Raw genomic sequence first — 20,744 nt, forward strand, 5'->3', positions numbered from 1 at the left:
TGGGAGGGGTGGGGGTCCTGGGGTGGAGATGCAGCCTCCTCTGGGCTCTGCTTCTCAGAACACTGCCATCCACAGAGCTCAGGCTGAGGAGCCACCACACCTGGCTCCCAGGGTCCAAGCCTCAGCCCCGCCACCTGCTGGCTGTGTGACCCTGGGTGAGTTTCTTCCCTCTCTGGGCCTGTTCTCCATCCCTACGATGGGGCAGGGTCCTGCGGGAGTGCTGGCCTAGCAGGAGGTTCTGAGGGTTGAGTTGGCTTCTCCGTGCCAAATGCTGGGGGCCGTGCTCTGCTGTTATGTGCCTTATGGCTGCTTGTCCCATCATCAATGCCTTTGTCCACCCTGTCTGTGGTTCAGCCTCATGGCTGCAGTTCCCAGGGTGGATTCCGAGGAGGCAGGGGCAACAGGACCAGCCATCACAATCCCACTTCCCACAGAGCCAGGGCTGGCAGGGTGTGAGGGTGCAGCAGGAGGTGAGTGGAGGAATCTTCTGGATGCTTTGGTGGGAGGCTGTAGGGAAGGCACGCTGAGAGAGCTTAGGAGCCGGGGAGCAGCCTGTCTTTCAGGAAGAGAGGCCCAGAGGTGTCAAAGCCAAACCGAGGGCCTCAACCCTATGAGTCACCCAGGGGGCTCTTGGCCAACTAAACCCGCATCTGTGGGGACAGGACCCAGGCCCCAGCATCCTCCGAGTGAGACTGCAGGTATGGGAGGTGAGGTGATGCGGGAGTCGCGTGGGCCGGGGGCTCACCACCCAAGTGAGGCCAGCGAGCGAGACCTTGCTCCAAAGCCAGTGTCTTGGCCCAACCCGGCCCTAAGTGAATGAGAGGCTTCGTTTTTAACAATGTTCCAGTGGATTTGTGGGCACCTTAGGGTCTGGGCAGAGCGTCCCACGTGGGGTGCCTGGTGCCGACCCCACCCCAGGGCTTCAGGGAGGCCAGGTGGGCCCTGGAGGGGCCAGCGGGGTAACTTGCATGGCTCCTGTGGCCATCGCAGGCCATGAAGCACAATGTGCCCCTCCTGTGCGGGGGCCGGGAAGTCACAGGTCAGCAGGGGCTGTGGCACCATGACAAGGATGCTGGTCCCAGCCAGAGCCTGCCCGCGCCTGCACCAGGCCCTTACCTGACGTTGTCTGCTTCAGTTTTTCGTTTTTCTTTTTCCTCCATTTCCAGGGTTTGAAGATCCTGCCCAGGGTGGCCAGTTTGCTGTTCCTCCTCACAGGGGGAGTTCGAATCCCTGAGACCAGATATTCAGGACGCGCCGGGGGCGCTTGGTCCATCTCATCTGGAAGACGAAAACCAAGGGGGGACCTCAAGTGACCAGCAAACCTATGTGACTCCTGGAGGCCCAAGACGACGACCTCTCTCATCCTCAGGGGTCACCAGTGATCCCCCAAAGCCTGGACCCCAGGAGGGTTGTCAAGCACTGTGCCCACAGTGGCCACGGCTGCTCAGCAGCGTACGCTGAATTTCCCTCTGTGAGACCCTCCCTCCTGCGCCCCACTCATGGCCACCGGAAGCCCTCGCCTTCCGCCATGTGAAGCACCACGTGTGAAGACACTCCTAATTCCAGGACGAAACGCTGCCTGCTCCAGACCCTTGCTCATGTTCTGCCCTCCATCCACGCTGCTCTGCCTCCCAGCCACTTCTCTGCCTCATACATTTCAGCTTCTCCTTTGAATAGGACTTTGTCCAGAGTCTTTACCTTCCTCTTGTCCCAGACAGGGTCACTGTCTTGTCTTATGCGCATGAAGCTACCTATGTAGGCACTAAGCAGCTGCAAAGACCTCTGCTTGCCTGCCCTCCCACCAGGCTGCCATCTCTCCTGGGGCAGAGGCCAGGCCTGGGACAGCCTTGGACCCCAGCACAGAGCCAGGCCGGTGAGAATTCTGAGCGAACGGCTGCAGAGTGAACACGTCTGTGAGCGGGCAGAGGAAGCAGTGCTCCTAGGACCCCTGCCTTGTCCATGAAATGGCCACGTTTGTAGACTCTGGGACGCATGAAGATGAATGTCCAAGGAAGCTCATGGCAGTGCTGTTTGTTGTAAAAGAGACTGGTAGCGACCTACATGCCTGTTCACAGGGGACTGGGTAAGTCATCGTCTGTCCTGTCAACGGCCTGTGTGCAGATGTGGAAAGAAAAAGTGGATCTCCATGCATGGACAGGAAACTGATCTGAGATAAAAAGGCCAAAGAAAACCCCAGCTCACGAATTCACACGCACACGCCACCAGTGTGTGAACAGCGGTGGTATACAGGTGCACACTGGTGTGTGGAGAGAAAATGACTGTGGGCCCCCCAAAGAAACGGAGAACCCCGGGGCTGGGCACAGTGGCTCACGCCTGTAATCCCAGCATTTTGGGAGGCCGAGGCAGGCAGATCACAAAGTCAGGAGTTCGAGACCAGCCTGACCAACATGGTGAAACCCCATCTCTACTAAAAACACAAAAATTAGCTGAGTATGGTGGCAGGGGCCTGATATCTCAGCTACTCTGGAGGCTGAGACAGGAGAATCTTCTGAACCTGGGAGGCAGAGGTTGCAGTGAGCCAAGATCACGCCACTGCACTCAGGCTGTTGGCAGGCAGGGGAGAGAGGGAGATGTGCTTCACAGGCTGTTTTTGTAGCACATGCCATGTGTCCCTTAGTAAGAAAGATTAGTTCGAATGAAACAAAATGCAGCTAACAAAATGGTAAAGTTAGAGGGGCTCACGAAGTAAGCCAGCGTCACCTCCATCCCACGGTCACAGTGTAGACCAGAGTTCAGGCCATCACCCAGGCAGGACTGAGAATAAATGAGCACATTGTCCCAGATGCCTCCTGGGACAGGGAAGGGATGTTTATTCTGGCAGCAACAAAGACGTGAGTCCCATCCAGACTCCGATTTAACCTCCCAGTGTCACCAGGGGAGGAAGATCGCAGACCCGCGGGGTGCTCCCCAGCACAGCTGCTGCCACAGGCGCCCAGACCTCTGCCAGCACCCCTCACCCTGCGAGCATACACACTCCCCCACAGCCGGCTCAGCCTCCCATGGTCAGAGTGCGGTCAGTTCCATAGCCAGCAGGTGAATTTGCCTTGTTGCCTATAGAAGGGGCCGGGAGCCCTGAGCTGATGCAGACCTCAGAGCCTCAGGACATGCTGGGAGAAGGGCTGGAGGGCGTGGCTAACACAAGGGCTCACCTGAGGAAGGAGGTCACCTTTGTCAGAGAGGACAGGGAGGGAGGCCACCAGTGTTGGGAGGGGAAGGAGCATCACCAGTGTCCAAGGGGCTGGGGGTTATAATGGGCCAGGCCCCTCAGACCCAGGGAAGGGTCCCACTCCCAACTTTCCCACCTAAGGCACCCCATGCATGCCACCAGCTGCCCCAAGGAGGCCCAGGATGGCCTGCTCTGAATCCAGGCTCTGCAGCGCTCAGCCTGGACAAGAGTCATATGAGTCAGCACCCGAGGGCCCAAGGCCCCACATGGCAGTGACCTCTGTGCCCCCAGTGACAGGCGGCCTGCCTGGCAGCCTTTAGAGCTTCCACAGGGTCTGGCTTCCAAAGGGCTGCACCTGTCTCTAGCCCAGGGCCTTTGAGTAAGCCACCCACCCCTTGGAGCCTCGGTTTCCACATCTGTAAAAAAAAAAAAAAAAAAAAGCTCCCGTGATAATCATCCCTGATAGGTAAGGTTGAGAGGAGGACTCAGTGTGGTCATAAATTCTGGAAAGGCCAGTGCAGTGACTCATACCTGTAATTGTAATGCTTTGGGATGCCAAGGCTAGAGGATCACTTGATCCCAAGAGTTTGAGACCAGCCTGGGCAACATACAGAGACTCCACCTCTACAAAAAAATATGCTTGAAAATTACCCAGGCATGGTGGTGCATGCTACTTAAGAGTCTGAGACAGGAGGATCACTTGAGCCTAGGAGGTCAAGACTGCAGTGAGCTATGATTTGCAACTGTACTCCAGCCTGGGCTACAGAGAGAGAGACCCTATCTCTAAAAATAATTAAAATGGAAAGCAATCTGGAAACAAAGATAAACATCCATGATACACAGTTTATTGTTTATGTTATCATCCATGTAAAATAATATTATCTGTGTCTAGACTTTATAGTCACTGATTAACATACCATGCCAGTGCGGGTCACTTTTGGTAAAAATTTCTATTATAATAATTTCTATTATATAAGCAATAGAATAATTATGATGGGGTAAACGTTGGTCACTGCCTGTGGAGGACCAGGAACTATCCTAAGGCATTGTCCTATTTTACCTGCACAATAAATCTATGAGCTAGAGATCATTCAGTTTTATATCCACTTTGCAGATGAACACACTGAGGATCAAAGCCATGAGCCATTTTCTTGTTGGTCTCAGAGCTGGGAAATGCTGTGGCAGGGTAGGACCTTGAGCACCCTGACTCCAGAGACCCCCTCACCTTCCAAAGCTGCATCGAGGGGACCCAAAGCAGAACATGGAAGGATGGGGCACCAAATCAAGAGGATAAACCAGGCCTGCCCCAGGTGGGTTGGGGCACGAGGCCATTGTCTCCAGGCATTACTAATAGAGTGCCGAGATGGTTAGGCTTTGTGTCCCCACCCAAATCTCATCTTGAATTATAATCCCCATCATCCCCATGTGTCAAGAGAAAGACCAGGTGGAGGTGATTGGATCAGGGAGGTGGTTTCCCCCATGCTGTCCTCGTGATGCTGAGTGAGTTCTCATGAGGTTTGACGGTTTTATAAGGGGCTCTTCCCCCTTCGCCCTGCACTTCTCCTTCCTGCTGCCTTGTGAAGAAGGTGCCTTGCTTCCCCTTCACCTTCTGCCATGATTGTAAGTTTCCTAAGGCTTCCCCAGCCATGCTGAACTGTGAGTCAATTAAACTTCTTTCCTTTATAAATCATCCAGTCTTGGGCAGTTCTTTTTGTTTAATGGTAGGCACTTCTTTGTAGCAGAATGAAAATGGACTAATACAGTGTTAACTGTGCTAGGTGCCGTGTCCACAGATGCTCCACAAAGCAGCCCCATGGGGAAAGACAAGCCCAGAAATGTCGTGTTTGACATTCTGGGCTCTGCAAACCATTAAGGAAGCTACAGCAATGGCATCCTCCGCCATGTTTTTGGGGTGACCCCAGCACCCAGTGCCTGGTACCCAGTGGGAGCCCAGGAAATGTGTGGAACCAGGGCAGCTGCAGAACACCTATCAACCACAGATCCTCCTGGTCACCCTCTCTCCAAGGCCACGGGAGGCAGAGGGATGTACTGAGGTCCTTCTCTTCTCAGAGACAGTGCATTCCATGTTCTCATCCTCTCCTTTCCTTCCTCCACCTACAGACGCCAGATGGGAGCAAGACTGTGACTCCACATGGCCCCGGGGGAGCCGGCTGTCCTGAGTGTTCTTGGCATAAGGGGAAGGATGGGCTGGGTCTCCCCAAGCCTCCAAGTTCAGCTGAAGATGAAGACGAAGATCTCCAGGGATGAGCAGAGGAGACGAGGATGGAGCATAATCATTGCTTTATTTATATCTCACCTCCTTCACAAAGGATCGGCAGCAGTCACCAGAAACACATGCACAGCTGTAGGATGAAGGGAGTGTCAGGAGGGAACTGGAGGAAGTAGGGTCTGCTCAGGGCCACAGCATCAAGGAGTTAGGGGGTCCCCACGACAGACACCACATGGGCTCCAGAGAAGGGTACTTGTGTGCCCTGAGCTTCCTAGCAGCCAAGGCAAAAAGGAGCAGCACATAAAATAAACTACAGATCAGACCCTGAACCCAACTCTGTTTGCCACCTGCTTCATTACAACCCTGGTCCGGCACCAGCATCCCTGCCCCAGCAACTGGTCTTCCTGTGATCCCATCTTAGAAATAGAGCTCTAACCCTATCACTTCCTGCTCACTCCCCTGTCTCATTTAGGACAAAATCCAAGTTAATCACTAAACTTGTGCAGCTCTCTGTGCTCTGCTGCCCCTCCCCCTTATTATCATCCTTACTGTGTGTTAGTGCTTGCCACATGCCATGGAAGCCAGTGTGATGTAGCTGTGAAGAACACAGCAGCTGGGACCAGGTACCCCAGGCTCCCCTCCTGGCTCTGCCACTTACTAACAGGAGGTTGAAGCACTGACCCCACTCCCCACTCCCTGCATTCCCCTTGCCAGGGCCTTGCTTGGAGGTATGGTTGCTACTTCTTGCTGTGGCTATGTGACTGCTTGCACTGGTGGAAAGTGGGCAGGAGGGGCAGTGGCTTCTCCTCCCTACCACCATCACTGCCAGGACCACTGTCACCATCTTCACTATTTTAATCAGCTGCCTCCCCCTACTTCTGCCCTAGTGGCTGGAACAGGTTCTGGGGTTCCCACCCCGTCTCTGACACAGAGTGGTCCTCACAGCAGAGCTGAGGGCTGCGGAGGGAGCACTTTGGCCCCAGAGAAGACTGCACTCCTCCCTCCCTTTAAGAATTCACTCACTCACTCACTCACTCACTCACTCATTCACTCACTCATTCACTCACTCATTCACTCACTCACTCCACAACTCGAACTTTCAACAAATACATACTGACACCAACCATGTGCCATGTATCCTAATAGGCACAGGGTGTGCAGAGGTGAAAGAGACAAATGCCTGCCTTTGTGGGGCTGTTACTCGCCTGTGGGAGATGAACAAATGAATAAAAGTGTGAATAACGTCCCTAGCTTCACCCTATTGTGGATAGCACTCATACTATTTCTTTTTTTTTTTTTTTTTTTTTTTTTGAGACGGAGTTTCACTCTGTCGCCCAGGCGGAGTGCAGGTGGCCAGATCTCAGCTCACTGCAAGCTCGCCTCCCAGGTTTAACGCCATTCTCTCTGCCTCAGCCTCCCCAGTAGCTGGGACTACAGGCGCCGCGCATCTCGCCCGGGCTAGTTTTTTTTTTTGTATTTTTAGTAGAGACGGGTTTCACCGTATTAGCCAGGAGGCTCGATCTCCTGACTTTGTGGATCCGCCGTCTCGGCTCCCAAGTGCTGGGATTACAGGATTGAGCTGGCGCCCGCCACTATTTCTTGTCCTTACTCTTTATTTTCCTCATCACAAGTATCAGTTGGTGTGCATGCACACACATATGCACATGCACACACACTGCGCACACATATGTCACACATCACACGCACGTTCACACACGCGAATACATGCAGCAACGCACACATGCGTGCAACCACACACACCGACGCATGCACACACACGTGCACACACGCATGCACAGCACACGCATGCACGCACCACGCAACATGCCACACGCAACATGCACAAAACACGCATCATGCACCACCACACCCACGGCACATGCACAACGCACATGCAACACACGCACACGCACAACGCACACGCACATGCAAGGCACACGCACACCAACACGCACACGCACATGGGGCACACACGCACACGCACACGCACATGCAACACACACGCACACGCACACGCACATGCCACACACGCACACGCACATGCCCACACATGCACACTTACGCACACGCACATGCACAACACATCACACACACGCACATGCAGCACACACACAATTGCACGCACACACACATCACGCACAGCACACGCACGCACACACATGCACCACACGCACTAGCACCGCAATGCACATGCACACGCCACATGCACACACATGCACACATCACGCACATGCACACACACACATGCACTACACCGCACATGCACAACACATACATCACACACGCACCGCACAACGCACATGCACACACACATACACAGACGCACCATGCACACACACACATGCACTACACACCACACGCACATGCACAACACATGCACAACACGCACCACGCACATGCCACACACACATGCACACACACATGCACACACACGCACATGCATGCACACACTTATTTGTTTGCCTCTTTGTAGTTGTTTCCACTCCTCCTGCCCATGCCCCGAGCTGAAGCTCCCGACTACAGGCCCTGGATGGATGTTTGCAGCTGTATCTCCAGTGCCAACAACAGCTCAGGCATATGCCGGGGGGACATAGAGAGCCCTGAACCAGGATCCCTACAGACACAAGGAAGGACACGACCCAGGGCCTGCTTGGGGAGCCTCGAGGGCAGGTGCCGACTGATTGACTGTGACAGGGAGTGCTCCCGAGGGCCGCCCCAGTGGGGAACAGGACGGGGGCTGTGATGGGAAAGGGGCAGGCTGTCCCAGACAGGAGGGAACAGTGGCTGAGAGGCATGGATATGCTGGGGAGGCAGGCAGGGTCATAGTCAGGGACTTGAACCTGATTCAGAATTCAGCAGGGAGCCACTAGAGGGTCTTCAGCTCAAAAGACTTAAAAGGCCCTTTGCTCCTAAACCAAAAATCCAATGCATTGACCAGGACAGAGATGCCTTAGTCCGAGCAGCTCCTGAAGGGGCTCAGGTGTCATCAGGGGGGTGAAGACCCCATGCCCAGGGTCCTGGGATAGAGGCTGCGCTGCTCTGCATCCCCCTTGGGAGGAAGTTCCCTCTCCCCTCTGTCTTCCCTGAGGTGGCTCAAGCCCAGGACTTTGCCAGGGGAGGGCTTGTGAGAGCTATGACTCTCCGCCCAAGAAGAGAAACTTCAAAAAAGTGATGCTTGGAGGAGAAAACTACTTACAAAACCCCCAAGGGCAGAGGACATGAGCGCATCACTGAGGTGTACAGCGGGGCAGGTGTAGTCATCCACGGCATGGTGTGGCCCGCGGATGCTGGTGGGCAGGTGTGCACAGAGCGGGTAGGTGTGTACCTCTGAGGGTGGGCAGGTGAACACCTGCAGAGCCAGTGTGCATGGGCATGGGTGGGTGTGCACCTGCATGGGTGGGATACTATCTGTGGGTGGGTGCGTGTGGCCCATGCACACCTGTCCACAGAGGGAAGGGACAGATGGGGAGCACCTCCCCCTATTCCAGGAATTCTCTCGGTGTCTCTCCATGCAGTTCCTGAGGAACTGCCTTCTCACACTGGGGAGACTCTGGAAGGTGCAAACACATTAGCAGCCACCACCCAGCCTCTGAATAACAGCAGTGCCAAGTTCTGCTGCACCTCTGCCACCTCTGAGGCATTAGAGGTTAATTAATGGGAAGTGTTTCTCACACCTGGCATCTGTGTGAGGAAGTGCCACACACGGCCTCAGTCCTCAGATGATGGATGGGGCAGCTGGACCTGCCTTGCTGATATCACACACTTGCAACTCAAGGGGCAGGCTTCAGCCTCTTTGGCAGCTCCAGCCAGCCCTCTCTCAGGCCTCAGGCTCACAGTAGCTGGTATACTTGTCCCTGGGTAACTGACTCCATCCCTTTCCCCCATCAACAGCCACAGAGCTATGAGGCAAGAACTGTTCTAGGACTGACAGAGCTTACAGGCTAATTTCCATGCCTGGCACAGGGCCAATCCCTCTATTCACATTTCCTTCCATCCTAGCTCTGATCACTCTCAAATTGTGTCCTGGGATTCACTGTTCATTGACTGTCATCTGCATTTCCCACGGGAACAAACATAAGCTCCATGACAACGAGAACCGTCACTCTCGTGCTTGTTGCTGGGTCTGTGGCATCTTTGCTGGTTCCTGGCACCTGGGGGTGCTCAAATAAACACCTGCTCGACCTGTGAATCCGGAGTGCAGGGCTGCCAAATGCTGGAGCCAGGGTCTGCTGCTCATCCATCTGACTTTGATGTCCACCCTTTAGTGACATCAGGTACTTTTTCATCTTCATCTTTTATCCACTAAGATATCTTATCTTATCCTTCCACGTCACAGAATTCCCCAAAAACATATTGGAAGGAAGGCCCCATATCTGTGCGGGAGTGAGGTCAGGTACCCAGTGCCGTGTGTTGCACGGCCGACTTCTTAGAGAAGAAAGGTGCCATCTCTATCAGACAATATTGGAAAATACTTTTTTCCTTGTTTGTTTCATTCATTCACTCACAAACCCATTCATCATATCGGCCTGCTGTGTGTCAGGACTGCTCCGAGTTTCGACAGAGCAGTAAATTGCATCAACATGCCCGCTGTTTCCCGCTGCATGAAGCTCATGTATTTATGGAGGAGAAAAGAAGAAACACAGAAAGTGTCAGGCAGCCTCATAATGTGACATGAGCCACAAGAGAAGCAAATAAGAAGCTGCGATATGGCCTCTATTTCTTCTTTGAGTCCTTACCTGTATCACCAATTCATAGTGGCCATTGTCTTTGAACAAAGCACAGTGTTAGGCCTGAGGGACAAGGTGGTGCTAGGCACCCTCTCTCCCAGGGGACTCAGTGACCACAGAGAAAACTAAGGTGTGTGGAACCACCAGGAAGAATCGAGAAAGAGGATTATAACAGTAGAGGAAGCAACTTTTCCTGCTTGAGGGTGGGATAACTCTAAGAAGGCTACTAGAAGGTAGAGGAGGTAGTGGGTAGTGATAATTGAGTTGGTATTGGAGGTTGAGTAGGATTTTAGTAAAAAGTACAAATTCATAAATGCATGGCAGTACACAGTGTTTGGGGAACGGGGGGTCATTTGGGGAAGTTAGGTCTGAGGTCCCCAGTCTCTAAGGCTCAGAAACCCAGTAAAATTTCCACATATAAAATTGGGATCCACACAGATATGCTAATGTCCATTATGCCAATAATGACGAATACACACACACGCGTGCACATACACTACACAAAGCAATCATCTATGAGCATCACCACTTACTACACATAATAGGAAAAATATAGTCTCAAAAAAAAAAAAAAAAAAAAGAAAGAATTTTTAGGCCTGGGCACAGTGGCTTGAGAAGCCAATGCAGGAGGGCTGCTTGAGCGCATGAGTTCAAGCCCAGCCTGGGCAACACAGTGAGACCCTGTCTCTATAAAAACTAAGGAAAAAATTAGCTGGGTATGGTTATGCACACCTGTAGTCCTAGCAACTCAGGAGGCTGAGGCAGGAGGATTGCTTAAGCTCAGGAGTTTCAGGTTACAGCGAACTACTATTGCACCACCGTGCTCCAGCCTGGACAACAGAGCAAGACCCTGTCTCTTAAAAAAATTAGTTGACTATACATTTGTAAATGAAAAACTAACTGCATCGTTCTTAGTGTTCTTAATTTGCTGGCATGGGTATGTACACTGGAACTTGAGAACCCTTAGGCTGGAACTTGCGGTCAATGGAACAGAGTTGACAGAGGTGAGCTTGGGAAGGCATGTGGGGACCTGACCAAGAAGAGCTGTGTGTGGCTACGATAAGAGTCCTGGGGGCAATGTGGAGTCATTGAGGGACCTGGAGCAAGTTCAGCCTTGTAAAAAGACCACATGGAATCTTGGTGAGGATGGCAGACTGTAGGGGAACAAGGCTGAAGGCAGGAAGGCAGGGCATGGGGGCACCCAAACATATGGAAGAGCCAAGGAATACGAAGGTTTGTTTTTATCATCACTGTCATCAGCAATGGCAGCATCTACTGAGAATTTGCTGGGCAACAGGCTCAGTGCTGAGCACCTGGCATGAATTTGCTTGTTGTATTCCATCATAACCCTAGCAAGCAGAGAACTATTTTCATCACCTACATTACAGATGAGGACAATGAAGGCACACAGATGTGAAATAATTTCCCCAGGCACATGCTAGTTAGTGACAGAGTGGGGCTTAGAACTCAGGTCATCTGCTGTAAGAGATCTTAACCCCACAGCCTCTTTGACAACTCCGCCTCTCTCCCAGTCCTGTGCTAGATGACACAGAGCAGATGATAACACTGCTGTCTAAGATCTGGGAGGAGGAAGGAGAAACAGGGCTAGGAAGAAGTTAACCATTAAAGCAACATACAATAACCTCACGCAGAAGCACTGAGCACTGAAAAACCAATTGCTTGTGGCCAGGCTGCAAGAGATGTGGCTTGACAGCCATGTACAGAAAAAGTGCTGGGCATTTTCAGAGAGTGACCACCAGAATGGAGCTGAACCTCCAAAATCAAGTTTTAAAAATAGATTTCGATCTCCCAAATGTAAAAGTTCTTGGTTTGACCTCCTCCACCCCTAGAAAATTCCTAAGTAATGACTGAAGAGCATGATATTTTGGGTGTGCTGATCAATAAAAACAAAACAAGGGTCACACCATCCAAGGACAAAGTGAGACCATTTGACAAGTTTCCTATAGTCACACTGCTTATAATGGAGGAATAAACTGCTTGCTGGTGTTGGGTGGAGGGCAGAGAGGGATGCAAAAAAAAGGAGTGAATTTATTCAAAAAAAGGGAAGAAAATACTGCTAAATGCCCGTGGCTGTATTCCCTAAACCTTGTAGGCTTTTTCCTACAGCCCTGCAAGTTCATTCATCAGAATCTGTAATCTGATGACAGCCCTTTTTTGATGGAATAACTGCTGACTTTTCCAGTATGGGGGAAACAGAGACCTCAATAATTGCACAATGCAATTCCTAGACTTAGGGCCCGCTCCCTCCTTTGGCACCTAGCACAGTGCCTGGCAGGTGTGTTGAATGAATGAGTGAGCAAATGAATAAATGAATGAATGGATTGATCCCATGGTACAAAAATGGAAGCAGAATCAAATGCAGGCCAATGATTATTAGCAATGACCTGGAGCTGTCCCACTGCCTCCTGACAGTGGAAGGTAACTACAGTTCCCGAGCCACCTCCAGACCTCATGTTGGCCATGGCTTCTTCTAGCTACCCCCTCAGCAGCCCTTAACTGAAAGGACATCTCCTTTCTCTCCTTTGCTGGTTAGTAGAGGTGCTAAGAAGCACGGAGAAGAAAAGACAAAAGCCTGGCTAAGCTTCAGAGTGAATAATTGGCGCCTGGAAAATTGTGAATTGAATAAATACTTAAATTTAGGATAACTTATATTTTAATGCCCAAAGGGAGGCCACCAAAATATTTTGCATGTTTGTTCCAGGCAAACAACCCTAACAGGCAGGGCCTATGTTTTCAGCTCTACTTTATGTTTAAAAAGTAGAGGTTCAGGGCAGGAAAGCATTCGTTCAAGATCACACAGCTGGTAAATGGCAGGTCTGTCCAGGCTCCCTGATCTTCAATTTACCATCTAGGCATGACACCAGTGTTTCCCAAAGTGTTTTCCATGGAACTCTAGTATAGGGAGATGCTGGGAGGATTAACGTAGCTGGAAAATGCTGTCTGTACTAAAAGCCTCTTCATGAGAGCCCCAATCCATATTAGCATACTATAGGCTCTGAGAAGTCCTGCAGGAAGAAATCGTATTCAGTTGTTTAGCTAGATTTTCCTAAACAGATCTATCAGACAATCCCTATTTACACCTTGCTGCCTAGACTGCAATAACCCCACACAAGCTATCAAATAGTTTGAGCACTAAACCCAGGACAAAGCACTTTGAATGTATTCCTGCTAAATAGTGTTAATAATTTATTTTTTGGACTATACAAGTATTTTTTCCACTATCTGTATTCCAAAGATAACAGGATTCTCTAAGATCTAGGCAGAAGTTGGGCCTCAAAATTTCCCAAGTCACTAAGCTTCTTCTAGCTGTCTAAGGCACCCTGCACAACAACGATGCTGAAATTAAGACTACATAAATGGGCATCACTGATGCCTCTGTCACCAGTGGAAAAATCAAGACATTATTAAAGTGGCTTCTTTTCTTCCTCATATGTATTGTGGAAAAAACAGCACATCTAACTAGAAAACCCATCTGTTTAGTATCAACCCCATAGCTCTGCCAATGGTCGCTGGTGCCTGCCAGACATATGGTCAGTTTTCCAAGTGAAATTCAGCTCAAATCTGTAAATCAAGTGGATCTGAAAATGCTCTATAGAATTTGGCAGCACAAATTCAAACATGAAGAGGATGGGGAAGGAGAAAGGTGGAATCTGGAAAACTGGCTTTGTTGTTGTCATCATTGTGATTATTTTTTGTTATGTGGCTTAGTAGGATGCGTCTGCATTTGCAATGAACAAACTCTTCTAAAAATTCTTGTACAAGAAGCCCACCTTTATCTTTGCAAAGGCTAAAAGCTACTTTTAGAAACTTCCTCCTAGAGATTACATTTTACAGAAAAGAGGGAAAATGAGCATTTCAGAGAAAGGATAAAAAGTGAAATAACATGTCAGGGGACTTTAGTATTGGGGTAGAAATTTAGAGAAATAATATCACACAACATCTTCAAAGTCTGAGTTTCAACCCTGACTTTCTAAGCCTAAAGCATAAGGTGAGTTTCTCACATATAATATCAGCAAAAGCGTAAAGAAAAACAAAAGTCAATTTTGAAAACGTGTATACTTTAGCATTTTTCAGAGGAATTAAACACATTTAAGTGCTAGGAAGACTTTACGGCAACAGATTTGTGTTTTGAAAATGTGTCCCTCACTCACTTTGCTTAGGTCAGGAATTGGCAAATGTCTTCTGTAAGGGGCCAAATAATAAAACTCTGAGGCTTTGCGGGACACACAGTCTCTGCTGCCACCACTCAGCTCTGCTGCTGTAGTGTGAAGCAGCCACAGAGGAGACATAAATTAATGTGCACGGCTATATTGCAATAAAATTTCATTTGCAAAAACTAGTAGCAAGTGAATTTGGTTTGTGGGTTTGACAGTTTCTGCCTTAAGTGATCCTTTAAGAAATGTCTTGTGGGAAAAAATACTACTGGGTGCCCCAAGAAGAAAAAGGGAGAGAAGAAATGGTTTTGGATCCTGATCTCTTATCTTCATTTCACTTCTAACCCCTGGGGGGCAGTCCAGCATCACTTTCACCTGTACAACTCTGCAGCCTCTGCCCTGGTTTCCCACTTCAACTCCTGCCTACCCCACAAGCAAGCAAGCAAACAGGGCCCTGTATTGCTCACCCTCACGACATCACAGTGGCTCTTAGGATGAAATATAAAACCCCCACTGTAACCTCAGAGCCCTGACCTCCATTTCTTAAGCTTTTCTACCACCATGCCCCTCCTCACTCATTAAGTGCTTTCCCACCATAGGGTGACTGCCTCCTGTGCCATTCCCTTTGGAGGCAACACTTTTCTCTGATGAACTCCTATTCATCCCTCATGGTCTCATCCTTCCTACCCACCTGTTAGGTTTCCTGTTATTTTTCCACCATGGTCTTCAGCATAATTTTTAATTAGCTCTTGATGTATGTGTTCATTAGTTTTATGTCCATCCTGGCTACTTGACCATGAGAGCAGAGACCAAGTGTGACCTGTACAGCAGCCTCTGCAGGCCCTGAAACAGAGCCCAGGAGGGCCTAGCCAGGGCTCAGCAAGTATATGAGAAACAAAAGGAGATGGGCTGAAGATCCTTCTATGCTCTAGTGCACAGGCCCTACCTGTGCAAACCAGTCTAGGCCCATCTGAAGCTTAAAATCCTGCAGAACAGAGCGTGCTTCTGAAGGTTTACCAGGTCCGGGTCCAGCGTGAATTCAATGACTTTCCCGGCCACACTGAGGAGGACTTTCACCCGAGAGCCAAGGGCATCATGCTTGAATGTCTGGAACTGTCTGCATTTCTGATGTCATCAGGGCTGCTCACGTCACCACAGGTCCCTGCCCGGGCCTGGTTCCTCTGGTGATTGTCGTGGAAGTGACCGAGCAAGACGGAACCATTCCCACAAACCAGCAAGTCATGCAGTGCAGGCGTTCTGGGAGCAGCTGCCAGCAGGTGGCAGAGCCAGTCCCTCTGGGACCCTCCTCCTGAGATGGCACCATCTGTGGGCATCCTTAAAGGTCACTCATGGCTGTTGAGGTACCACTTTCTCTGTGTCCCACAGGGAGCGCCAGCCTGGCTCGCAGATGCATCACTAACTTCCCTGGCTCTGGCCCACTGCTCTTTATCATCCTGGGACACTAAGGTGTCTCTGGTCTCCAGTGAGTGATCTGGGCCATGCAGTTTCTTTGCCCACTGCCCCCTCACTCTGCACACTGCACTGGATCACTGGTACCCTGGTCTACTTTTCCTTTTCTGAGCATCTACTCTGGGCCTGAGACCCAGTGTCTGCCCTCACAGTCCTGAGGCCTAGGAGCAGGGACAGCCAAGTGAACAGTCAGTCAGGACAATGTGACTTTGTTACATCCGCCCTGCCCTGACTCCCCGGGCCCAGGTCTCCCTCATCACTCCCAGGCTCCCGTAATGCCCCGCCTTCGGGTCACATCGCATACACCCCTGACCTTACCTTACCCTGCCTCAATCCCTCCAGTGACTTCCACAGGAGTTAGGCCTCCCTTTGCCCCTCAAAGCCCTGTGACCTCTCCCTATGAGCAGCTCCAACCTCATAGTTCTCTGCTGCTTCCCCAAGCTCATCCCCACCTCCGGACCCTAGTAAGCGGCCCCTCAACGGAGGCTGTCCTCCACCTTTGCAAAGCTGCCTCCATATCACTTGGGTTTCATTGCAAACATCTCCTCCTGGTCCATCAGAGCAACAGTGAGACAGCCAAGCACCCTCCCACCCAACCCAAAATTCTCTGCATGGCACACACGCCCTCAACGGCGCTGTTATTTCAGCTGACTTGGTGTTGTCGGTCCCTCCCCACTGGAGTGACCTTGTCTATAACAGGCACCCATAATACTTTGGAAGGAATCAGGGAATGAATTAATGAACGGAAGAGGCATGACAGAGACTAAGACAAGCTTCTGTGGTCAGAAAAAGGAATGGTCTCCAGACTCAGGTAAGACTCTTTATGGAAAAGAGATGACAGCTGAGGTCAGTTTTGAACAAATCAATAGGAGTTAAGAAAGCTATAATTATAGTAATAACAAAAGGTAATCGTCCATTGTATGGAAATTGTTAACCCATCGATCTGTCGATGGCCATTTAGATTGTCTCCACATACTGGCTGTTGTGAACAACAGTGCTGCTATTGAACATTCACGTGCAGGTGTTTTCTTCCCCTAATGCCTGTTTTCAATTATTTTAGTTAGATACCCAGAAGTGGAGCTGCTAGCTCATATGGTAATCCTATATTTCACATTTTGAGGAACCACCCAATTGTTTTCCACAATGACTGGACCACGTCACGCTCGTACAAGGAAGAAAGCACCAACACCCACTGCAGCATGGATGAACCCAAGATCATGGTGCTAAGTGAAAGGAGCCAGTCACAAAAGACCACTCAACAAGGCAGACTGGTGGCTGCCAGCGGATAGCAGAGGGCAGAATGGGCATGGGATCTCCTTTGGGTGTGATATGAAAATGTTCAGGAACTAGACACATGTGGCAGATGCCAATATCGTGAATGTACTAAACGCCACTGAATTGTATGCTTTAAAATGATTAATTTTGTGTTACATGAATTTTACCTCAACAACAATAATAACAACAAAGTAAACAAAATCCCCTATCCATTGAGTATTTGATGCCAGACGATTTTGTGCTGGGCCCTTTTCATGTCTCATTGCACGTAATCATCACACCACTAAGGAGGCAGGCATTGCAAGTACAGTATTCTCGATCCGAAATGCTTGGGACCAGAAGTGTTTCGGATTTTCAGATTTCTTCTGATTTGGGAATATTTGCATTACCAGGTGAGCATCCAAAAATTTGAAATCCAAAATGTTCTGATGAGTATTTTCTTTGAGCATCATGTCAGCACTCAAAAAGTTTCAAATTTCAGAGGATTTCAGACTTAAAATGTTTGAATTAGGCTATTCAGCTTTATAAGTACCTCATTTAACAGGTGAGAAAAGCAAGGCTCAGAGGGAGAGGTGACTTGCCCACGGTCACATGGCATCAAGTGGCACAGCCAGGCCTCAAACCCAGGGACCGCGAATTCTCAAGATTCAAACCTGCCCAACAGAGCCACTTCTCCTCCAGGAGACAGAAAGTCTCTGAGGGTCAAGAATGGCACCTCTGACAACCCAGTAGGTCCCTCATTCCTCCTCTAAGCTGTGGCACGGTGGCGCTAACTACAGTCCTTATACATGACTGGCACTTACATCAGGCAGAAAGTATGACCTAAAGCAAAAACAGCCCAAATGTCCATCAGCTGACACATGGACACATCAAGTATGGTCTATCCAGACCATGGAACATTCCATAGTCATAAAAGGGAATGAGGCCTGGACACCTGCTACAGCATGGAGGGACCCTGATAACATCATGCTGCACGGGAGAAGCCGGCCACAAAAGTCCATATAGCGTCCATATAGCATATGATTCCATTTACATGAAACGTTCAGCACAGACCAATTCATAGGGATGGAAAGTAGATGCGTAGTTATCGGGGGCTTGGAGGAGGGGAGAATGAGGAGTATCACACAATTTTCTTGTAGGTGATGAAGAGGCTCTGGAATTAGACAGCAGTGATGGTTTTGCAACAATGTGACTGCACTCACTGTGCAGAGCACTGAATTGTACCCTTTAGTCATTTAAATTAAGAATTTAATCAAAAACACTGTAAAATGAAAAGACAAAACACAGTGCAGGAAAAGATGTTTCTAACATATTTAAGGGACATAGTCCAGTTTCTAGAATATCAGAATTCCCACAAATGAGCAAAGTCAAATAACCCAATGGAAAATATGCAAAGTCCTGGAACACCTTCCAAAAGGAGGTATCCAAACCATCCACAGCATATAAAAAAGATGTTCCCCCAATTAATATTCAGGAAAATGCAAATTATATCTAGCATGATTGGCACACATGAATCGTACCCTTTAAAATGGTTGAAATGGTAAAGCTGATGTTACGTGTAGTTTAGTGCAAAGAAAAACACAAAAAGCATGTCCTCATCCTGTGGAACTCCCTGCCAAGTCAAGAAGCTGGGGCTGGACCAACACAGCCAACCTATAAGAGCAGGGTTTCCGGGGAGGGAGGAGGAGCAAACAGTTCTGCGTTTTTCCGTTTGCCTGCATCTTGAGTCTGGCTTGACCTGATGCTGAGGAGGCCCAGTGTCATGGGAAAGAAGTGATGCAATTATTCCAGCAGCAGCAGCTCTGCAGGAGCAAAGCACTTCCCATTGACTTAGTGCTGGTGGCTTCTGGGCCTGGCATTCTGGTCACACACACCAGGCCAGCCCTTAGCAGAAGTAGGATTCGGGAGCCAACAAAAAGCTGGCCAGGACACCAAGTGACAACCCAAACATGCAGCATGACTGTAATCTATGCAGATTTCAAAGAGCAGTAAAGTCTCATGCAATATGCACACTTAAAATTACCCTAAATTAAAAATTTGTCAAGGATCACATATTTCAAAGCATCTGGCTGTGGGGATTGTCAACTGGGCTCGTGCTATCGACCCTGGAGGCACTGCTATAGCTGACATCAGAAGCATGTCTCCCTCGTGCTGGAGCACATGGTACACCCTGTTCTGGAAGGCCTGTCGGAGAAGATCGGGGTAGAACATTGGATCCACGAGGCCTGACCCCAAGCGGATACTGTCAGTGCTCTGCCCACCCCTCTAGTCCAAGGCTGTGGAGTCTCCCAGCTCCCATGTGCTTCCGTCCCTAAAGGCACCTCTACAGGCCAACTCCCAGGCTCTCAGCCTCTCTGCCCTCCTGCACAGAGCCGAGAGCCAATGACTGGTGGTGGCAAGAATGTAGCCTAGCCTCTGGACTCAGCAGAGACAAACTCTGACACACTCACACTCAGAGTCCCCTCAGGGTCAGGCCGCAGCTGCCCCTGCACAGCTGTGCCTGATACTACCCCTCCTTGGCCTCCCTGTGCCACTTTCCCAGCACTGGTGCCAGCTTCTCCTGGGAGAGCTTTCTTATAAATTACTTGCTCTCGAATCCTCATCCCAGGATCATGTCCCCAAAACCCAAATCAAGACAATCATCTGCTCTGAGCCAGGTACTGGGGTGATACCCATGAGCAAAACCAGGTGTGGTGTCTGTCCCCACGGAGCTCACAGCCACCTGGGCTCACAGCCTCAACAAGGCACACAGCCCACCTGAGGTCACATCCACCTATGCTCATACCAACCTGGGCTCACAGCCTCGGTGGGCACACAGCCCACCTGGACTCACTGAGCTCACAGCCCACCTGAGCTCGCACCCACCTACGCTCATAGCCTCATTGACCTCACATCCTCCTGGGCTCACAGCTGCCTGAGCACACAGCACACCTGGGTTCACAGCCTCACTGAGCACATAGCACACCTGGGCTCACAGCTGCCTGAGCTCATAGCCTCACTGAACCCACATCCACCTGGGCTCACAGCTGCCTGAGCACACAGCACGCCTAGGCTCACAGCCTCACTGACCTCTCTACCTACCTGGGCTCAAACCCAGCTGGGCTCACAGCCTCACTGAGCTCACACCCACCTGGGCTCATGGCCTCACTGACCTCTCAGCACACCTGGGCTCAAACCCATCTGGGCTCACAGCCTCACTGAGCACACAGCACACCTGAGCACACACCTACCCGGCAGACAGCCACCTGGGCTCACAGACATCAATTAGTGAATGTTGCGCATCATAACTGCATCGTGAAAATTCAGGTAAGCATTTTGAGGAGACAGAGAGAGTCACTTGAGAGCATGTATTGGAACTGGAGAAACTTCCTGGAAGAGATGCCTCAAACTGAGGTGAGAAGGATGAGCTAACTGCAAAAGGCTCATTGACTAGCCCAGAATCACACAGCGTTGGGTGACAGCCCTGGTTATGTGCACTAGGCTTCAAATCTCCCCAGGTGAAGAGGACTCCTGCAGGTCCCTGCTGGCCACACACCCCTGAGGGTGCCCAGACCATAGTGTTACAAAGCATGGAACTCGTTCAGTTGCTTCTTGCAAACTTCAAAGGCAAAGAGACTGTGGACCTCACAATGATCCTATTCCTCCCCATTCAGATACCTTTTTAAAAAGCATTACTCTCA

At 50.2% G+C, this 20,744-nt stretch overlaps 1 protein-coding gene across 7 annotated transcripts in view; it reads right to left on the reverse strand.

Annotated features, from left to right (window-relative positions):
• Nucleotides 1-20,744, reverse strand: part of PHACTR3 (phosphatase and actin regulator 3) — a 288,306-nt gene that overhangs the window by 104,084 nt on the left and 163,478 nt on the right. For all 7 annotated transcript variants that reach the window (XM_017891227.1, XM_017891225.1, XM_017891223.1 and 4 more), the window contains exon 2: nt 1,117-1,278. In XM_017891227.1, the coding sequence (XP_017746716.1) occupies nt 1,117-1,273 (157 nt within the window). In that variant the 5' untranslated portion in view covers nt 1,274-1,278. The remainder of the gene's footprint in view (nt 1-1,116; nt 1,279-20,744) is intronic.

Source organism: Rhinopithecus bieti, unplaced genomic scaffold, assembly GCF_001698545.2.
Source record: "Rhinopithecus bieti isolate Rb0 unplaced genomic scaffold, ASM169854v2 scaffold_20477, whole genome shotgun sequence".
In the NCBI taxonomy this organism is placed as follows: Eukaryota; Metazoa; Chordata; class Mammalia; order Primates; family Cercopithecidae; genus Rhinopithecus; species Rhinopithecus bieti.